Source organism: Dreissena polymorpha, chromosome 14, assembly GCF_020536995.1.
Source record: "Dreissena polymorpha isolate Duluth1 chromosome 14, UMN_Dpol_1.0, whole genome shotgun sequence".
Classification (NCBI taxonomy): domain Eukaryota; kingdom Metazoa; phylum Mollusca; class Bivalvia; order Myida; family Dreissenidae; genus Dreissena; species Dreissena polymorpha.
The window spans coordinates 10329351-10347620 of NC_068368.1; the positions used below are offsets into that span (position 1 = coordinate 10329351).

General features: G+C 34.2%; 1 protein-coding gene across 1 annotated transcript in view; it reads left to right on the forward strand.

Moving 5' to 3' along the window:
* The window catches only part of LOC127858070 (uncharacterized), a 65077-nt gene extending 56139 nt beyond the window's left edge, over window positions 1-8938 (forward strand). The window contains exons 5-12 of the mRNA XM_052394955.1: window positions 974-1192; window positions 1354-1423; window positions 2363-2423; window positions 2705-3022; window positions 3139-3292; window positions 3977-4189; window positions 8461-8540; window positions 8684-8938. Coding sequence (XP_052250915.1) covers window positions 974-1192; window positions 1354-1423; window positions 2363-2423; window positions 2705-3022; window positions 3139-3292; window positions 3977-4189; window positions 8461-8540; window positions 8684-8692 — 1124 coding nt within the window. The 3' untranslated portion in view covers window positions 8693-8938. The remainder of the gene's footprint in view (window positions 1-973; window positions 1193-1353; window positions 1424-2362; window positions 2424-2704; window positions 3023-3138; window positions 3293-3976; window positions 4190-8460; window positions 8541-8683) is intronic.
* The last annotated feature ends 9332 nt before the right edge of the window (window positions 8939-18270 follow it).

An 18270-nucleotide genomic window follows, 5' to 3' on the forward strand; every position in this document is an offset into this window, starting at 1 on the left:
ATAATGTTTCGTCATTTTCATTATCAATATAACAGCGCCTTTGTATAGTCATTATTTTTTGCGTCACTGATGTTTTGACATCGTTACGTCATTTCCTGTTTCGTTGATGTTGATGTTAAAGGGACCTTTACACAGATTGTTGCATGTATTGAAGTTCGTCATTAAAAGCTTTACATTGATAAATGTAAACATTGGATATAAAAAGCAATAGTAAAAAACAAGAATAAAATTAAAGAAAAAAAGTAACCCTCAACTGGGCTCGAACCACTGACCCCATGAGTAAAAGTCTATCGCTTAGACTACTGTGCCATCCTTGCTTATACTATAATTGCTGTATTTTATACGTTATATAAGCAATCCTCGTAGTGTCACAAAATATAACGACAACAACGAAACTCTCAAAATTATTCAATCGTTTCGCGTTGCAACGCTTTATAATTTTCAGGTTTTTAAATCGTCAAAAGATGCACATTATGGATATTTTAGAGCATGTTAAATATTCAGCATAACTGTTTCCTCACAACTATCATAACTACAACGAAAATTTACGAATGTGAAACAATTTAAAAATGAACTTTTTTTGTCAATTTACTAACGTGAAACCTTTAATACATGACTTTTTTTTTGGGTAACTTACAGAAAATGTATAAAATACAAAAAAAACACACCTTGAAAAGCCTTTAAAGGCAAATTATATCATTAAACAGTAAATATGATTCTATCTCAAAAGACATGTAATTTAAAAGTATTAATTCATGAACAACTGCAATGCAAAAATGTGTCATTCTTGACAAGTACTTATATCTCGCCATACAATTTTAGCAAATAGTAAAAATGAAGATATCAACAATTGATGAAGCTGGTTTTAGCAATTTACAATCTTTGGGTCAACACGCGTAAATCGCGTATGTCAAGTTTCTGAAATGAAATTATTTGTATCGTATTTTAACAATATATATTTATTACATGGTAGGTGGAGCGGCTCTGCCGGCAGTACTTGCAGGCGCAGGTGCTGTGTACGGAACTGGAAATGTAGTGAAAGCAGGCTATTACATGATCAAAGAAGACACTTGCAGGGAACAAATAGTATCGCATACTTTTGAACTACGCAAATGTCAAGTTGAAAAAGAAAGAGTTCTATACGAACTCAGTAGGAAGCACGAGGAAAGAAACGATTTACTAGAGAAGATGGGTAAATGTAGCATCATTATCAATATCAGTTCTGTACAATGATATTATGTGTTTTTTTTTTAATTAAAGACAAAAACTCAATTCAATCAGAATGTTTTATTTATGAATTGTTCTATTTTATTTATAGTTTATTATATATTTATTCAAATTGATCTTTAATAGGAAAACACTCGGTATCGAAAGTTGAAACGACATGCATCCAGAAGCAATTAGACCTCACCCAGAGTTTACGGTTTGCTTTAATATTTACTTGTCTTGATGTATATTTATATAGTTAAGTACAACAGTGAATCTGATTCTAATACATATACATATAATATCATATATTTATGCTGGGATCTGCGATATTCGCTTAGTTTTATAATGATAATATACATCGCTTATCACATTAACTGTCATAAGTTTACGTCATTTATCACTGTCAGCATGCTCGGATTTACTAAATAAACAGCAGCATAAACAAAGATACGCTTTGTCCCCAACTTAAGGGAGAAGGCTGTATGAATACATCGCATGTGCCCTCTGTTTTTTCTTTCCTTCGTTTTCGCTGAGGTGTTTTGTGTTGCGGATGACTGAAAATTATTGTTGTTCGATGGATGAAATTTTTTATCCGCACTTGAATGTTTTTTGAGTGGGCGATGTGGGGGGGGGGGGCACACAAGCCCATGAATGGTTCATTTGTGAGCAAAAAGACATTTAGGAATTTGTCGCGCGTTATTCAAAACATATTGTCGCAGAAATAGTCGACACTATGTAAACATTATTCACATGTGCACATTGTCTACTGTCTTTTTGTCTACAGCGTAGTTTTGTATTTTTTAATCAATTGCTAAGACTCAATATAGATTAATCTTTTCAAACATATTATTAAATGTTTTGTATTTGTTCACATTCGTATTTTGAATTAGCTTAGATTTGAAAGAACGTTCGGAAAGTGTATGTTTATAGTTGGTGATCTGTTATAGAAAGCCAATGATAGGGAACAATTTTTCTCCTGATAGAGTTTTTGAATTTTCATTATTTGCTATATTTTATGTTTTTAAATAAATCTACCTGTATTTAAAGTATTTTGCAATCTCAACAACTATTTCTGTTTGTAAGCTACCTTCACACACATTTCAATATATTTCCTTCCAAACTTAAGTTTTTTAGACGAAAACACTTTTTTCAGTAACAGTGGCCCTGACCTTCAATCGACTGGCTCCGAAGACAATTCAAAGTTAGGTCTGCAGGTAAAGTAACTACACACACCAGTTAAGGATAATACCTTATTCGAAACTAAACATAAGGATGGAAACTGTTTTTACTTCCATTTTTAAGTAAAATGATTTTGACTTTGATCTGACTTGCCCAAAATGCAATCTCATGTAAGGTCTTCATGTAAGCTAACTACACACACAATATTATTACAGCCCCCACATCTAATTGCTCAATAAAGCTCAATAGACATTTATATACTGACGAATATTACTTATGCACAATATCGATATTTATATGTCCGCTTATATTTCAGTTACCAGCGATTTTTCGAGAATTACAATTAATAGAAACAATGCCGGGATATGCCCTAGACAAATCTGCAAACAAAGTTGTTAAGCAACTTGTTCAAGACGCCATCACTGTTGTGATGGATTTTGTAAAGGTGTTTGAGAATATTGATGCGCGACAAGCAGTCATAGACACAGCGAAAACAATAGAGACAGCTACTAAAAACAATCAACGCGAATTTGAGGCCGTCATTAAAGAGACCGTGGACGAAATTGCTAAACTGGATGGGAAAGTTGCAAACATTAAAACTATGGAACTGCCAAGAGTTGCCAAAAAAATACTCGTGAGAAAATTATATTATATTAAATTCATCCATGCATTCGATCAGTTATTCTTTCATTATTTCAATCATTCATTTAGTCTCTCCTTGATACATGATTGTATTTGTTTTTAATATAGAAACTTACTTCCGAGGAAAGTAACCTAAAGATTGCTGTCATAAAGTTGCAGCAGCGAATTGACCACTTACAACAACGGGAAGAGGAAGCCTTCAATGGAGGAGCTTACGGGATAACAGTGATGGCATTGGCGAGAGTTTTAAATACGGTTACATGTATGTATGGGTGTACGTAACGTACACAACATTATCTTATTTAAACGTGTGTATTGATAATAAAAAATTGAAACATGACATGAATTATGTTTAATAATATTAGAAGTAGTAATGGTAGTAGTAATTGTTGTAGTAATAGCAGTAGTAGAAGTAGTAGTTGTTGTAGTAGTAGTAGAAGTAGTAGTAGTAGTAATAGTAGGAGTAGTAGTTGTTGTAGTAGTAGTTGAAGTAGTAATAGTCGTAGTAGTATACGTAGTAGTAGTCGTCGTAGTAGGAATAGACGTAGTCGTCGTCGTCGTAGTGTCGTCGTACGTCGTCGTCGTCGTCGTCGTCGTCGTCGTCGTCGTCGTCGTCGTCGTCGTCGTCGTATTAGTAGTAGTAGTAGTAGTAGTGGTTGTTGATTAAAGTTGTTGTAGAAGTAGTTTTTTGCGGTTGTTTTATAATATTTAGATACTCTGTTTTTGAAGCCAGCATGTCACACGGATATGATTTGAAAACTACCTTCTTGTAATACAGGTAATACAAAACTGAAGAAGTTCACACAAGACGTTTTTTTTCAAAGAAATAACATGTTTGGAATTGCTTAATTCAGCCCATAGATAGGTGTTAATACAATCTGTATATTGTGTTTGTTATAGTTTAGTATGTATCGGATTCTTAAAAACAATATTGGATACTTACCAGTCGGATTGACAGACATACTCTCAACTATTGGAGGGGCGTTGGCTGGCATTAATTTAAACGATATCAAAGAATGCCAAGATGGTCGGCGACACGCAAACGAGCGCATTGGGGAAATTACAGTGGATGTAACAAAACTGGAAACAGAGAGAAATCGTTGGGAAAAAAAACTTGAAGCACTGATGCAAAAAATTATTACTTCTAAAATATCTATTCGTAAGTATAAACGTGAATATATATATATATATATATATATATATATATATATTTATGATCGATTTGAAAGAGATTCCGGAAATAGACAGTAAGTTTCATATTCATGCAAAATTGATAATACTAGTATGGATATTTTTTTGTTTGATAGTTTTCCTTATAATATATTTTGTGTGTGTAAATCATCACCCTTTCTGATACATAAAGTCAGTACTGTTGTTTATTAGAAGACGAGTACACTTAGCGTAACGAGTTATTGTTCATATATCTCTATGTAGTTTTATTAAGTTAAAACTAATGTTTTGAACACTGGCACTATGATTTTTTTCTTGCGATGTAACGGTCAATATTTCACATGCGTTCAAATCAAAGCAAAGTTTCAAATGTTGAGGATATTATTGTTAAACGATGGAATCGTGTGTACCTGGCAGTCAATATTTCCTCAAACAATAATGAAGTAAATCAAAGCGCTGAAGGTTCTACAGTTGTTCGCTATAGCATTATTTTAGACACCAACGCATATGTCACGATAAGAAAAAGCGGCTATGAATGTGTGATTTGAATGTTAGGAATGAAAACTGCAACTTAATTATATAACATACGATTTATTTCGATGGTGGAGAAATAAACTCAAAATAAGCCATGTGAGGACACTTATGATATGAACTCCCGTAGTAAAATTTGAATCTTATAACACTTATGTGTGGTTTGACTATAATAACACACATTTCTTGCGGTGAATATGCGACTAACAAGTGAAAACACACACACACGCGCGCACACACAAACACACGCGCGCACGCACACACACACAAGCTTAACTTTTGTTTTCAATTTAATTATTTAGAAACGAAAATTTCAATTTTTATTACAAAGTCAGCGCATTTTCGCAACTCATGTTCAACGTTTTATAAATTGAGAAGTGTGAATATAAAAAAAGCTTAATCTTATTCTATTGCGTTGTAATCACCCGTGCAATTGAAAATACATGAGAAAGAGCCGCTACCTGTTGAGAATAAAAGAATATTTCCCAGACATATCAACTTTTACCCCGCTGTAGTAGCAAGGACTATCAACGAGGTTACGCAACAGACGCGTGATAGTGTATTGGATATCGATATAACACTATACTTGTTGATCAGCAGTAGTTTTATTTTCTCGCATCTATTAATAGCCTCAGATTATGAATGCCCTGTTCTGAGCAAAAATACCACGTGATTACGACACAGCAGATAGTGAACTATTTTAATAATTCATTAACCTTCTCTTCCGACAAACGTATATTTCTAACATTGTGTATTGATTCTTTTCTATATACGCGCCGTTCAAAAATATTCCATTTAACACGATATTCACTTATCCTTACCGAGGCCTTCTGCAAACTGTTCTTGCTAATTTGCAGCAAAATTGCCGCTAACATGCTTTCTTGCAAACTTTTACCATGCAAATGAGCTTTGCGGCATCTTTGCCGCAAACTTCATTTGCATATTAGTTTGCAGCAACTTTGCCGCAAACTTAATTTACATGGTAAAAGTTTGCTGCAAAGTTGCCGCAAAGTTCTTGCCATGTTCCTGCAAACTTCATTTGCATATGGGAGTTTGCGGTAACTTTGCTGCAAAGTTGCTGCAGAGTTGCCGCAAAGTTATTGCAAAGTTCTCGCAAACTTCATTTGCATACGGGACTTTGCGGTAACTTTGCCGCAAAGTTCTTGCAAAATTGCCGCAAAGGTCTTGCAAAGTTGCCGCAAAGTAATTGCAAAGTTGTCACATGGTGAATGTTTTGTAAATGAAATGTCAAGCATACAAATATATAGCTTTCTTTTGTAAATGTCAGACATTTCATATGAATGCTTCACCAAACATTAAACTAAAACAGAAAAGTTTCATGTTTGATTGACTATTGACTAATTTTGATTAAGTTACAAACTATATATTAGTTTTTGCTTTACACCTTTTAAGCGATAGCAATATCTTTCCTATACATGTAAGTGAAAAAAAAAGGCTCAACATTTCGTGGCAGAGTATAGTTATTCATAAATAAATCTAAGTATTGGTTACATTGCCATTTCATTTGGTCACTGATTAAGCAATTGATTGTTACAACTATGTTGGTTTTGTAAGATAGAGATACCTTTGACTGACTTAATATGTCTTTTATGTGGCCTACTGCAAAGATAACTTGTTTCATCATTTATTTTAAAAGTAAGTCACCCACCAAAACAAGTATTTGAAACTGTTAAACAATATCATTAAATTAAACTTAACATTATAAGAAAAACTATACAAACCTGTTCAATAGTTCAAAGCATAACTCACTTAATTCCTCCTTTAGACTTGTTGACACACAAAATGTTGATTTCCACATTCTACTTAATTGTTTAAGAATGTTAATCAAAGTCAGTATTTTAGGATATTGTAAAAACTTTAACTTTAAAAAGTCCAAACATTGCTGTCAAACTAAATTTCAACCCATTAACAGGTCCTGCGTGGATCTATGCATATTTACACATTCAAATTTGGCTCACAATCTGCAATGAACCAATCAGAAGAGATCCCTTCCAGAAACAAAATGTTTGCTGCAACTTTGCGGCAACTTTGCTGCAACTTTGCGACAAACTTTTGTGTTTGCGGGAAGGTTTGTAAGGAAAAAAAGTGCTATTGTCTTCATTCAGCCATCTGAGTCAGCGTGAATTGTTAAGATTCTTGGCTAAAGAAGAAACTTTAAAATCTGGGATTACGATAGAAAATTGTAGTATTATAAACTAGTATATTATTTACTGTTACAAGTTGAAATATACAGTGGCACGTGTGAGGTCAAAATGTAGATAAATTTAATTTTTTCAAGTCAATTTTGTATTAAAAACTATTCTAGATATCCACTTCAAACTTGGACCCAGGTCATTTGTCCACTTCATAGTGGCAACGCTGGTAACCCTGTGACCTGTATTCATAAAGTTATCAGCTTGTTATTCCCCTTTTTTACTAAAAAAATAGTATTTGTCAAGCACCTGAAGTCGAACGTCCAGCATCCTGTGTCAGTGCTTTTGTCGTCGAAAGAATAACTCCAAAATAAGGAAGGGATTCTACTGAATTAATTTTTGTAAATATATTTTCATACCAATGAAAATTAAAAAGATTGCACTTTTAAATAAAAATACTTTATCATAAAATTAATATTTTATATTATTTCCCTATTTAACTTTACGTGCTATTAACAGAATAAGTAGAACTATCATACTAATCACCAGATCATTTGCATTCTTGTCTTAATGCTACTTTGAAATATTATTAAGTCCATTGACATATTTTATTGTTTGTAATATTACGCAGTAGTTAACAATCATGACCTCACAGGCAATTCTCTGGTGCATTTTGTTGAAAGTATGCCCATTTTTTTACTAAGAAAACTTCTATTAATATAGTAAGCCAATGTTAAGAGTTTTTACAACAGTAATATTGATAGGATCAAACTCAGTTCATATTCTGATATTGACATGTAGGGCATTAACATGTTGTCATAAAATCCGGAGTTTCTTGCAAAGTTCCTGCAACATAAATATTATATCAAAGTTTCTTGCAAAGTTCCTGCAATGTCAATATTTTTAATAAAAGTTTCTTGCAAGTTCCTGCAACACTAATATTTTGAAAAAGTGTCTTGCTAACTTCTTGCAACTTTGCAGAAACTATGCGGTTAGCCGCAAAGTCCTACAAAGTTCTTGCAAACCTTCCCGCAAACAAAAAAGTTTGCCACAAAGTTGCGGCAAAGTTGCCGCAAAGTTGCAGCATACATTCTGTTTTTGTAAGGGTTATGTTTTCATTTGTATATGAATAAAGTCGAATAACTCAAACCTCTTGCATAAATTTTACAACGTTTTCTCGGCGCGTATGCGGCAGTTGCGGCAGTTATCAGGTTTATAAGAAAAAAAGCGAGAAACGCGAGTTATTAACTTAAGTTGTTCGCAAGCGAATAACTAAAAATCGTGTACATCAATACAAGTAATTTACACAAGACAGTACTACCTTTCTAGTACAATTATGATACAATATCTTATTATAATGCTACATTTTTTCACAATTACTTTATAGTTCAATTGTACTACTTGTAAGCTTCGTTCAGATATATACTTATTATTACTGATTTAGCTTATTATTAATTATAGTTATATCAAAGGAACTAAAAGTGCAACCAAGTATTTAACTAGGGTACTTATTATTAATACGTTGTAGACGGTATAGTAGTATCATCGAGTTTTGTTTGTGACTTCTATATTTAAGATAACATGGAAAACGTTAACAAGATACTAGAAAAGCTGTTTGAGCAAATATCGGCTTTCGGCAGACTTGCAACTGAGCAGGTTAGTTTGTATAACCTTTGCTTGAGTCAATACCTTTTTAACGATCCGCGACAAACATCGAATTTAATATGGTTTGCTACTGTGAATTATGTAAGACTGTTTCGAGTCAACATTTAATAACAAATATTTGTTTGTTGTTTAAGGTTGTGTAGGTCGAGAGGAGATGCAATCAACATTCCGAGGTTTCTCCACATACTTATATACATTCTTTGTATTTTCTTGTTGTTGACTTATGTGTTACATGATGTCTGATTATTTGTAAGTAACATGTATGTTGAAAGTTTATAACACATAACCGATCTACACACGTTTGAATTATTAAATCGATAACCTCTCTTACAAACAATTTACGAATTACTTTGCATACTTTCATATTTATTTTCAAATGGTAATCTTAAAGCGACTAACTGACAGATTTGATTTGTTTTAAGTGGGTCATCAAACGCCTAGATCTAACATTCAGATATCCGTTATTATTACAAAATGGGAGAACAAAAATCCCCATAACGGGTCGAACCAGTGTCCTTTGGATTAAAGGCTCTTATATATATATATATATATATATATATATATTTATATGTGTGTGGAGAAATATATGCGTGAACAACTAGATACACAGACACACAATATACATACATATTCCTATTGGAGACTACGGCATGTGCGCCTAGCTACGATTCAGAATGAAGCAGACATACTGTGAAATCCCCATCCCCATAAAAAGGATGGTTCATTCACAGTTATATACCCCAAACTTTCACCGTAACACATCTCCAACGTTAGAACAGTTTTACATACACAGAAGGGACAGTTACATGAACATTTATTTACAAACATGAAACCATAGTTGTATTTGGGCACGATCCGATAAGGATTCATAAATACCCTAACACTATGTTAAGGACACAGCGGAAATAAGTTGGATCTTGAAGATACAGTGAAATTATGAGTATTTTTGTGTTTCAAGGGAGATAATTATATTTCACAACAACGTGTTTTCCGGTTTCCGGGATCTATTACTAGATACTCGTTCATAGTCGATTATTTTATATATATGGAGAACGATATGCGTGAACAACCAGATACACAGACACACAAACATACATACATATTCCTATTGGAGACTACGGCGTGTGCGCCTAGCTACGCTTCAGAATGAAGCAGACATACTGTGAAATCTCAATCCCCATAAAAAGATGGTTCATTCACAGTTATATACCCCATAAATATATATTTCAAAGACATTTTATGAACAAAACTGTGTTTAAAAAATGAGCCTATAAGTGCCATTTCGTTCCTTTGACACAACATTGAACTTAGTCATTTTGGCAATCTGTTAACAAGGCTGCCAACGTGAAGGTAGAGATACGTTAACATTTTCCTACATATTATTTCAAAACAGGAGAACAAAAATCCCCATAACGGGTCTCGAACCAGTGTCCTTTGGATTAAGGGCCGTTATCGCAACATATCGGCCATCCCAATTTATGATGAGATTTTTTTAAACGAAATTGTCATTTAAATATGAGCCTATACTATAAGCGTCATTTGGTTCGTGTGACACAAGATTTAAACTTTGCCATTTTGACAATCTTTTTACAAGTTTCCTTACGTGAAAAGATACGTGAACATGTTCCCCTTTAGAAGTTTGTTTTATCTGTCGAAGACATTATATCGCGATCTAGATATAAATGATGCACGTAATGTATGATCATTCCAGTGCGGAGTTAATAGCATGCTTTACTTAGAAAATATGTACACAGTTTGCATGGAATCAATAACATTTGCTGCAATAACATTTGCTATTTAGTTTCGTCTTTAGTTTTGTTGTATCTATTATGCTGTACAAATTCAAACCTTATTTGTACGTTTGTGAGATAAAAAGTAGTATGTGAAATATCTAATTGTTAAAACAATTCATGTCTGTTGTTTCCAGATAATAAGACTTTTGTTGGATGCTTTTTGTATGTTTGTATATGTATGGTTTAAAGGGATCTTTTCACGCTTTGGTAAATTGACAAAATTGAAAAAAGTTGCTTCAGATTCGCAAATTTTCGTTTTAGTTATGATATTTGTGAGGAAACAGTAATACTGAACATTTACCATGGTCTAATAGAGCCATTATATGCATCTTTTGACGATTTTAAAACCTAAAAATTATAAAGCGTTGCAACGCGAAACGATTGAATAATTTGGAGAGTTCTGTTTTTGTCGTTAAATTTTGTGAAACTACGAAGATTGATTATATAAGGTATAAAATACGTTCAACATGGGTACTCGGCGGAATAGCTCAGTAGGCTAAAGCATTTTTACTTCAGGACACTGGCAGGACTCCAGGGGTCACTGGTTCGAAACCTGGTCCGGGCAATGTTCTTTTCCTTTTTTAAATTTTATTCTTGATTTTTTACTGGAGCTTTTACGATCCAATGTTTACATTTATCGATATAAAGCATTTAATGAATAAGTTAAAAAATGCCAAAATCTGTGAAAAGGCCCCTTTAATCTATTTTAAATTTAGGAATCGCTAAAATCTATGTTGAACATTTTGGTTTTATTTTATGCAAATGTTCTATCCAATACAATTCATTGTATTAAATGTCGTTTGAGGATGCTAAAATAAGTGAGCAGATATGATTATCTCATATGAAAACATATGGCGGGCAGACATGTAAATAACATAAAAACATATGGTATAAATGAGATATAATATATAGAAGTGTGAATGTCAAACAAGTCGTTACTACTTTCTTAAATTTTTTAATATGTTAATTTGTCTAACACATTTCATTTCTCTATTTTTGTAATTCAATAAACAATTAATGCTTTTTTGCATCCGTACACCTACATTTAATAAAACAAAATTGACAATATGTGTGTAATCTTTCCCATCAAACCATTGTCCCATTCATGAAAAGGGAAAGCTATGAAGACCTTATATAATTGTTGTACTGTTCTTTAGTCTGTGTAACTATGAGTTTTGTAAATAGAAAACGTTATTGAGTGTAGTATTTTAATTACTAAGGTTATCAAATACATTTTGACTAAGATTATATCAATAATGACAAAATAAATCGATTTATGTAGTTCAACACAAAATATTTTGTTATATTAAGTTATATGTATCAGACTATGACAAATTAATTGATGTTGTTACAAAAACTGACATCTTAATGTATGTGTAGACTCATACCGGTATATACATTCACAATATGTGTAATATGAATTACTGATTACTAAAATCCTGATGGCGGTCAAGTTTTTCTCAACAAATACTTATGAATGTTTTGAAAATGCTTTCAAACTACAATTCCAAACATGCTGGACAAATGTTATCGGTAACCGTGTCAATTCACTTACAGGTGCACAACTTACTCGATTTTGTATTTTTTTGCTTTCATTTTCTGCCTGGAGAAACATAATAAACACGTTAAAAAGACAATGTCTCATTTTGGGATAAGATGAATGTCCCAATTCACGTCGACACGTATAACTTTATTCCTAAATGCGCATAAATTGCCCGCACGCTTTGATGTATGATTGAAGTTATAATTGGTGAGTGAATATTTTTGTCGGTGTTGGTTCTGGAAACACAATCCATAAGTGTATTTAATATTTAGTGGTTTAAACTTTATTTTTTAAATGTAGTAACATTTATTATATTTACGAATGTCCAGTTACATATTTTAGATCAATAACAACACGTGTGGCTATTCTTTTTATCTTAGCACGAGTTATAAGCTGTTGTCAAACAAACAGCAGACATGGAATTGCATTCATTACACAATGTTTTGTTATTGTCCAATCATTGTGCAAATGGTATATTAAGTAGCGCACGCAAATGTGATGTTAAATTTCATTTCGATTTGGCGTCGTTGAACAGAAAGAAATACTAAGAATTTTATTAACCTTATCCTATCCAGATCAACGATCTGAGATTCATAGCATATTCATAACGGGTAATCCCAAGTCTAACTTCTAGCAATATAAGACTTATTATCTTTAATTAATTTTGAGGCGCAAAGTTTAAGCATATTACATGCTTTAAATCAATGTGGTTCTGTTCTTTATAAATCCGATAAAGCTCACAGCGGAGGTACTTGGAGATACATATTTATACTTGTTTTCAAAACAACTTAATCGATATGTTTCAATGATTGATATAATAATGTATTAAGTGACATAGTGTGCTTAATTGTCCTTTTATCTAAACGTTTTCGAACATAATTAGGTACAAACAAATCTTCTGTGTAAGGTTTTATCTGATTGTTTTGCTTGTTTAGCAACTGATAACATTCGGTTATACAAAATAAATGATAAAAACTCTATGTATAGGTTTTAAGTCAACGAATGACAGATAACGTGAGTGGTGCAACTCAAACGAATTAACCTGTTTAAGTGCTCTGAAAACAGTCAATGGTACTCTTTAGCTCACACATGGCAATATGCACGTATTCGTAACATGGTCCGATTCTCGTTGTCCTGATCTTGACTTTCAAACTATTTTAAGCATGACCGTCAAAATCACACATGGATATAAAGTACATAGATACACTTGCTGTCTGTTATATAAATAGTGAATTTCCTCAGTCAAACTTTCTGATTTTGTGCGATGCATATGTATCCGGCGCAAGACCCGTGATTGTTAAACGTCACGAAGGTAAAAAATAATACAAGCTAATATTGTTGTAAGGCTGAGTACTCTCCCCATAGGGGGAAAAACTCAGCAGGATAATTTTACAACGATACTTCTCAATTATATAATGAACATAGTCCAGATATTTCACAAACCCATCTATTGAAGGCATGCGTGATACGTATGCAAAACTAAACGCACAATAATGAAAACTCGAGCTTAGCTTGTAAATCTATTTTGTCCATTTCGTTACATGAGTTATTAAATATCTTTTTATACTGTTCGATTACAAATAGTTTAAACATCAAGCATGGGTCGATGTGTTTCTCATATTTCTTCATGCGAAGCGTAAAGCGGTCCACTTTTTCCAGCTCCTTGCCGTTTGTGTTGATATATTTACTAGTTTTATTCGTGCTGTTCTCCATGATCTTCGACTTCTGCGTGCTGACCAACATCCATCACGATTCTGCTCCTTCATATAGTCTGTTGGTAAAGCCATCGATGTTTTTGCTCGTTCCAACCACGATGTCAATGTCATCAGCGATTTTTAAATTGTTTATGGGTCTGCCACCGATGGAAATGGAAATATGGTGGTCTTTGAGGGTCCCTTGCATTACCTTCTCAAAGAAAAGATAAACAAGAACGGGTGAGAGAAGACGAACGCCTTCTGGTGTCCTACAGAAATCACCGTCTATCTATTGAATAGCACTGCGCTGCTTGCGTTTCCGTAGAGTTCGTTAATGACCTGTAAAGCCCAACACGACCCACACGCATCAGCAGCATCCACGGAAACAAATGCCTTAAAGAAATAGGAGACACCCCTCCGCCAATCGGCTCAAATAAAACCTATGTTGTGCACGAAGAGAAAGAAGAAATACAAACACAAACAAACAAAAGAAAGAAAGTTCAAACGAAGAAGAGCTTAATATAAAGTCCGCGCCTACGTTGAATACCTGGTACGAGAGCGTCAAAACTTAAAGCCAAAAAGAAAAGAGAGGCTTGGCAAATAAGACATTGCTGATAGGCTTATTTTCTTAATGCAGAAATTCGTGGTTCTGGCGTCTCTCATAATGAGAGAGTTGGTCAGATCAGCATGAAATGTGAGTGTAACTTATATTTCTCGTGTGATTTTTCATGGTCATTTTATATATTTGTATCGTGTTATTTTTCATATTTACTGCCGGATAAAGTGGTGTGAGGTAATCGAAATGGATACGGTAAATTGACACATGACTTGTGTATTACCTATATCAAATTCCGGAACTAGCTAATAACGGTTGCTATTGAGTTTAATCGACGTTATAATATTTGTTCATTACAAGAAAAGCTTGAAATAAATCACACAATGAATCAAGATAAACAGAAAAGTTAGTTTTTATACATTCACAAACGAAGTAAAGGGGGGTATATAAGAGTGAGCTTGTCTGTCTATCTGTTAGTCGGTCGGTCTGTCGGTCTGTCTGTCTGTCGGTCTGTATTAAGTGTCCGCTCTCTAATTCAAGTAGTTTCCATCCGAGCTTCACCACACTTGGTCAAAAGTTGTACCTAGATGATGTGTAGGTAAAGTTCGAACATGGGCCATGCCGGGTCAAAAACTAGGTCGCGAGGTCACTTAGTGCGTTTAAACATTGAGCATGGTGTCCGCTGTTTTATGTGAAGACAACGTTCAAAGTATTCTGTGTCAATGCGGCGTGTAGGGTATTCGTCACGTCTGTGACAAAGCTCTTGTTGTATTTGATGGGTTAAACTTATCGGGTCGATGATGTTAAGGAAGAGCTCACGTTGTTATTGCAGGTGTTTCTCAATGATGACTCTGCTGTTGAGTATTTAGTCCACAGTGCTCCGTCCAGCTCTGAATCTAGCCCGCTCTTTTGCCAACAGTTCCTCGGCTTACATCCTCAGTCGGCTGAGGATGATGCGTAGCATGGTTTTGCTGGGATGACTGATGAAACTGATCATGCAGTAGTGCTCACAAAGCTTGAGGTTTCCCTATCTCGGTAGGGGGATAACCGGAGACTGTGTCCACTCGTTGAGCAACTTCTTCTGTGCACATATCTTCTGGCATAGGTCCCTCATTGCTGCAGACGTTTCCTCTAGCCAGTGCTTAATAAGCTTGGAAAGGGACATTGAACACTACCGGAGACTTGCCTGCTTTCATCTCAATCTTTATTAGGTGCGGATTTTCGTCGTCTGCTTCAGGTTTGGGATCGTTCTGAAAGAGACAAGGGTTTGGTTAAAGCTGGTATGTATGGAGCCGCTGCAGTATGTGGTTCACCTGTTAAGGAATGCGGCACGCTCGGTCCGGATGTTCCATTTTATCTTCTTCATAACACTGGCCGTGGGCTGACTGGTCTTCGTGATGGTTTTATTGGTGCCGTAGGCCATTTTACTGTTGCATATGGTCATAACCTTGTCAATGTGAATACATGTATATTGCTCCTCAATCCACTCAGTCTTAGTCTCTATCATCTCTTTCCTCACCTCCCTCTTCGCTTTCTTGTAGTGTGTTAGAGAGTTGGTGCTGGTGTACTTCAAATGCATGATCTCTCTTCTTTGGTTAAAGAGGTCCATGATCTCGGCAATCACATATGGCTTGTTCTGTCCTCGCTTTCTACTAATAACTTCTTCGACCGATGATAGCAACACTTCATCTGTGCTTGAATTGCCTTTTATATTTCTGGAACTTTTTGTTTCGCAAAGTCAAATATAATGTGAGGGTCTTAGTTAATAAGAATGACCCTAATCTTGATGATGATGAGCATTAAGTAATGGTCACTGCCGATGTCTGCGCCCGGTGAATTCCTTGTGTTCATCTTGTTGATGCTTTACGTCAACCGATGCGTCGCCAAGATATAAAGCAGTGTACATAAAACAATTAGTTACTTCTCACGCATTTATCTTTTAGTCTATAGTGTTAGGTCTTCTTAAGTTGCATGTAGCCAATGTGATCATCAGCTAAAGACACACTAGCTATTTAAATTCAATGTTCCAGGTCTGGTCTAACGATGATTAAAAAAACAAACAAATTGTGGTATTACTCTTAATGCCTAGTGGTAGGCCAAGTTTGATAATGTTCGTTGTAATTCAACGTAACGCAGACAGTTCATTACTACGGAGTAATATGAAATAGTACTAGAATAGAAAGCCTTCCTGAATAAGTTTATTGTTACGAATAACAAGTAATTGGTTCAGTAATGTTTTACATGTTAACACCATGAAATTTTCCCTTAATATTAAAGTTAAATCGCATTAAGAGAAGACAATTGTGAAATTATTGGTAACTTTTAGCACAACGCTTCTTTCCCTTAACATACATGTATCTGAGCTGACAATGAATATATTATTGCATATTTACATTTGTATTTACACTTATGGCCAGAAATTAGAAAAATATGTGTGCATTAGTAAGTTAAATAGAAAGCTAAAAATAAGATACAATTATACAATAAACAAAAAGATTCGTAAACATTAGAACAAGGAATTATTTACGTAAATTTTTACTGCTAAGATACTTTGATGCATATAAAATGTATGGACGTTAAAGATTTCCCACGTACGGTTGCTGTGGTTCTGTGGCCACCCGCCCATAATATTCTTTAATATTTCGCAGACATCACTCGTTGTAAAAGTGAACTTTTTAAAGTGGTTTAAATTTATATTTAACATAAAGAACACTTACTCTGAAAGCTAACAATTCAAACAAATAATGAATGCATAGAAATGATATATTTGAATGACTTAAATACAAAGTTAACCTCATCCTAGCCCATATATTTAGAAACATTTAACATCCATTTTTAAATTTAAAAATGAATAAGTAGAACTATCCCTTCAGAAATGTACAATATTTACTATACGGGCTTGTCTATACCTGAACATCGCTAAAAACAAATAACGAACAATAACCAGATAAATTGACATAAATGGTTCGTGTAATGTTCTGTAATGCCTTTTTTGGCAGCCTTAAACGTGTTTGCGTGTATGTGTTTGCTCATATCTGCACAGGCGAATTGAGACGTCTGCAATCGTCAATGGAGTACATATGCTTCGAACGTGTTATGTTTCCACAAAACATGTAATAAAGATATTTAAAGAAGGGTCTCTTATGTCGTACGATTCCTAGATTCTTCGGTGTCAGAATCACCCTTTAACAGTTTAACCATTTTTTTGGAAATTAATACACTATAAAACGAGTGAAAAATGTAAAGGTACGTGATCAGCTTTGAAGATGGCAATATTAATAATGGTGGTAAACTTATAAACTATATAGATCTAGTGGTATATTTTTCTGACAGTTTTTTCGTTTATGCATTGAACAACTAATTGTGATCAAAGGTAGGTGGAATATACCCCACAGACGGATCTTTACAAATGACATAAATTGGGGAAATAAATCAATGAAACCTTTATTTTTCATGTGAGATTGTATCATATGTTACTCGTCAGAATATCTTATTTAGGTGTCGAAGGAAAAAGGGGCCAGTTTTACGACGAGAACAAGCCGTTCTTTCTTCAACGCTAGAGAGGATGATTACACAAATATTGCGGGTAATGCTGAATAATACATATCGTCGAGAATAATCAATTTTGTTCTTCTATTTTTCTTTTTTTTAAGGTTTCGAGATCCGTTTCATTAAATGGATTCTGTATTGGTTCTAAAATCTGTTCACACACTTAGTTCTATTGGATCTCGTGTAGTTCTATTATCCCCTGCTGCATCGGCGAAACCAAAAATGGTCGGTTGTATATATGTCTTAAATATAGAAAGTCGGTTTTTTCTTATCTCGAAAGTAAACTTAAAAGATCAGATTGGTGATGTAAAATACTTTATTCTTAATTTATTCAATAAGGTCATGTCACGAACATTGAGAAAAAATAGTAAGGAATCAGGCGGTTTATCTATTTGGATATTAATAAGGACTCCAACTAAGGTATTGATGGTAACCAGCAACTATCCGGGTTAGGAACGGGAATGGATTTTTAGTCAACATTCGAATCGAAATTGAGTTTAGTAGCCTCAACAACCGATTGTTGACGAATACATAGCGCAATATCGTCTGAAAACAGACGAACCGGGCAGTCAATATCACGCAGTAT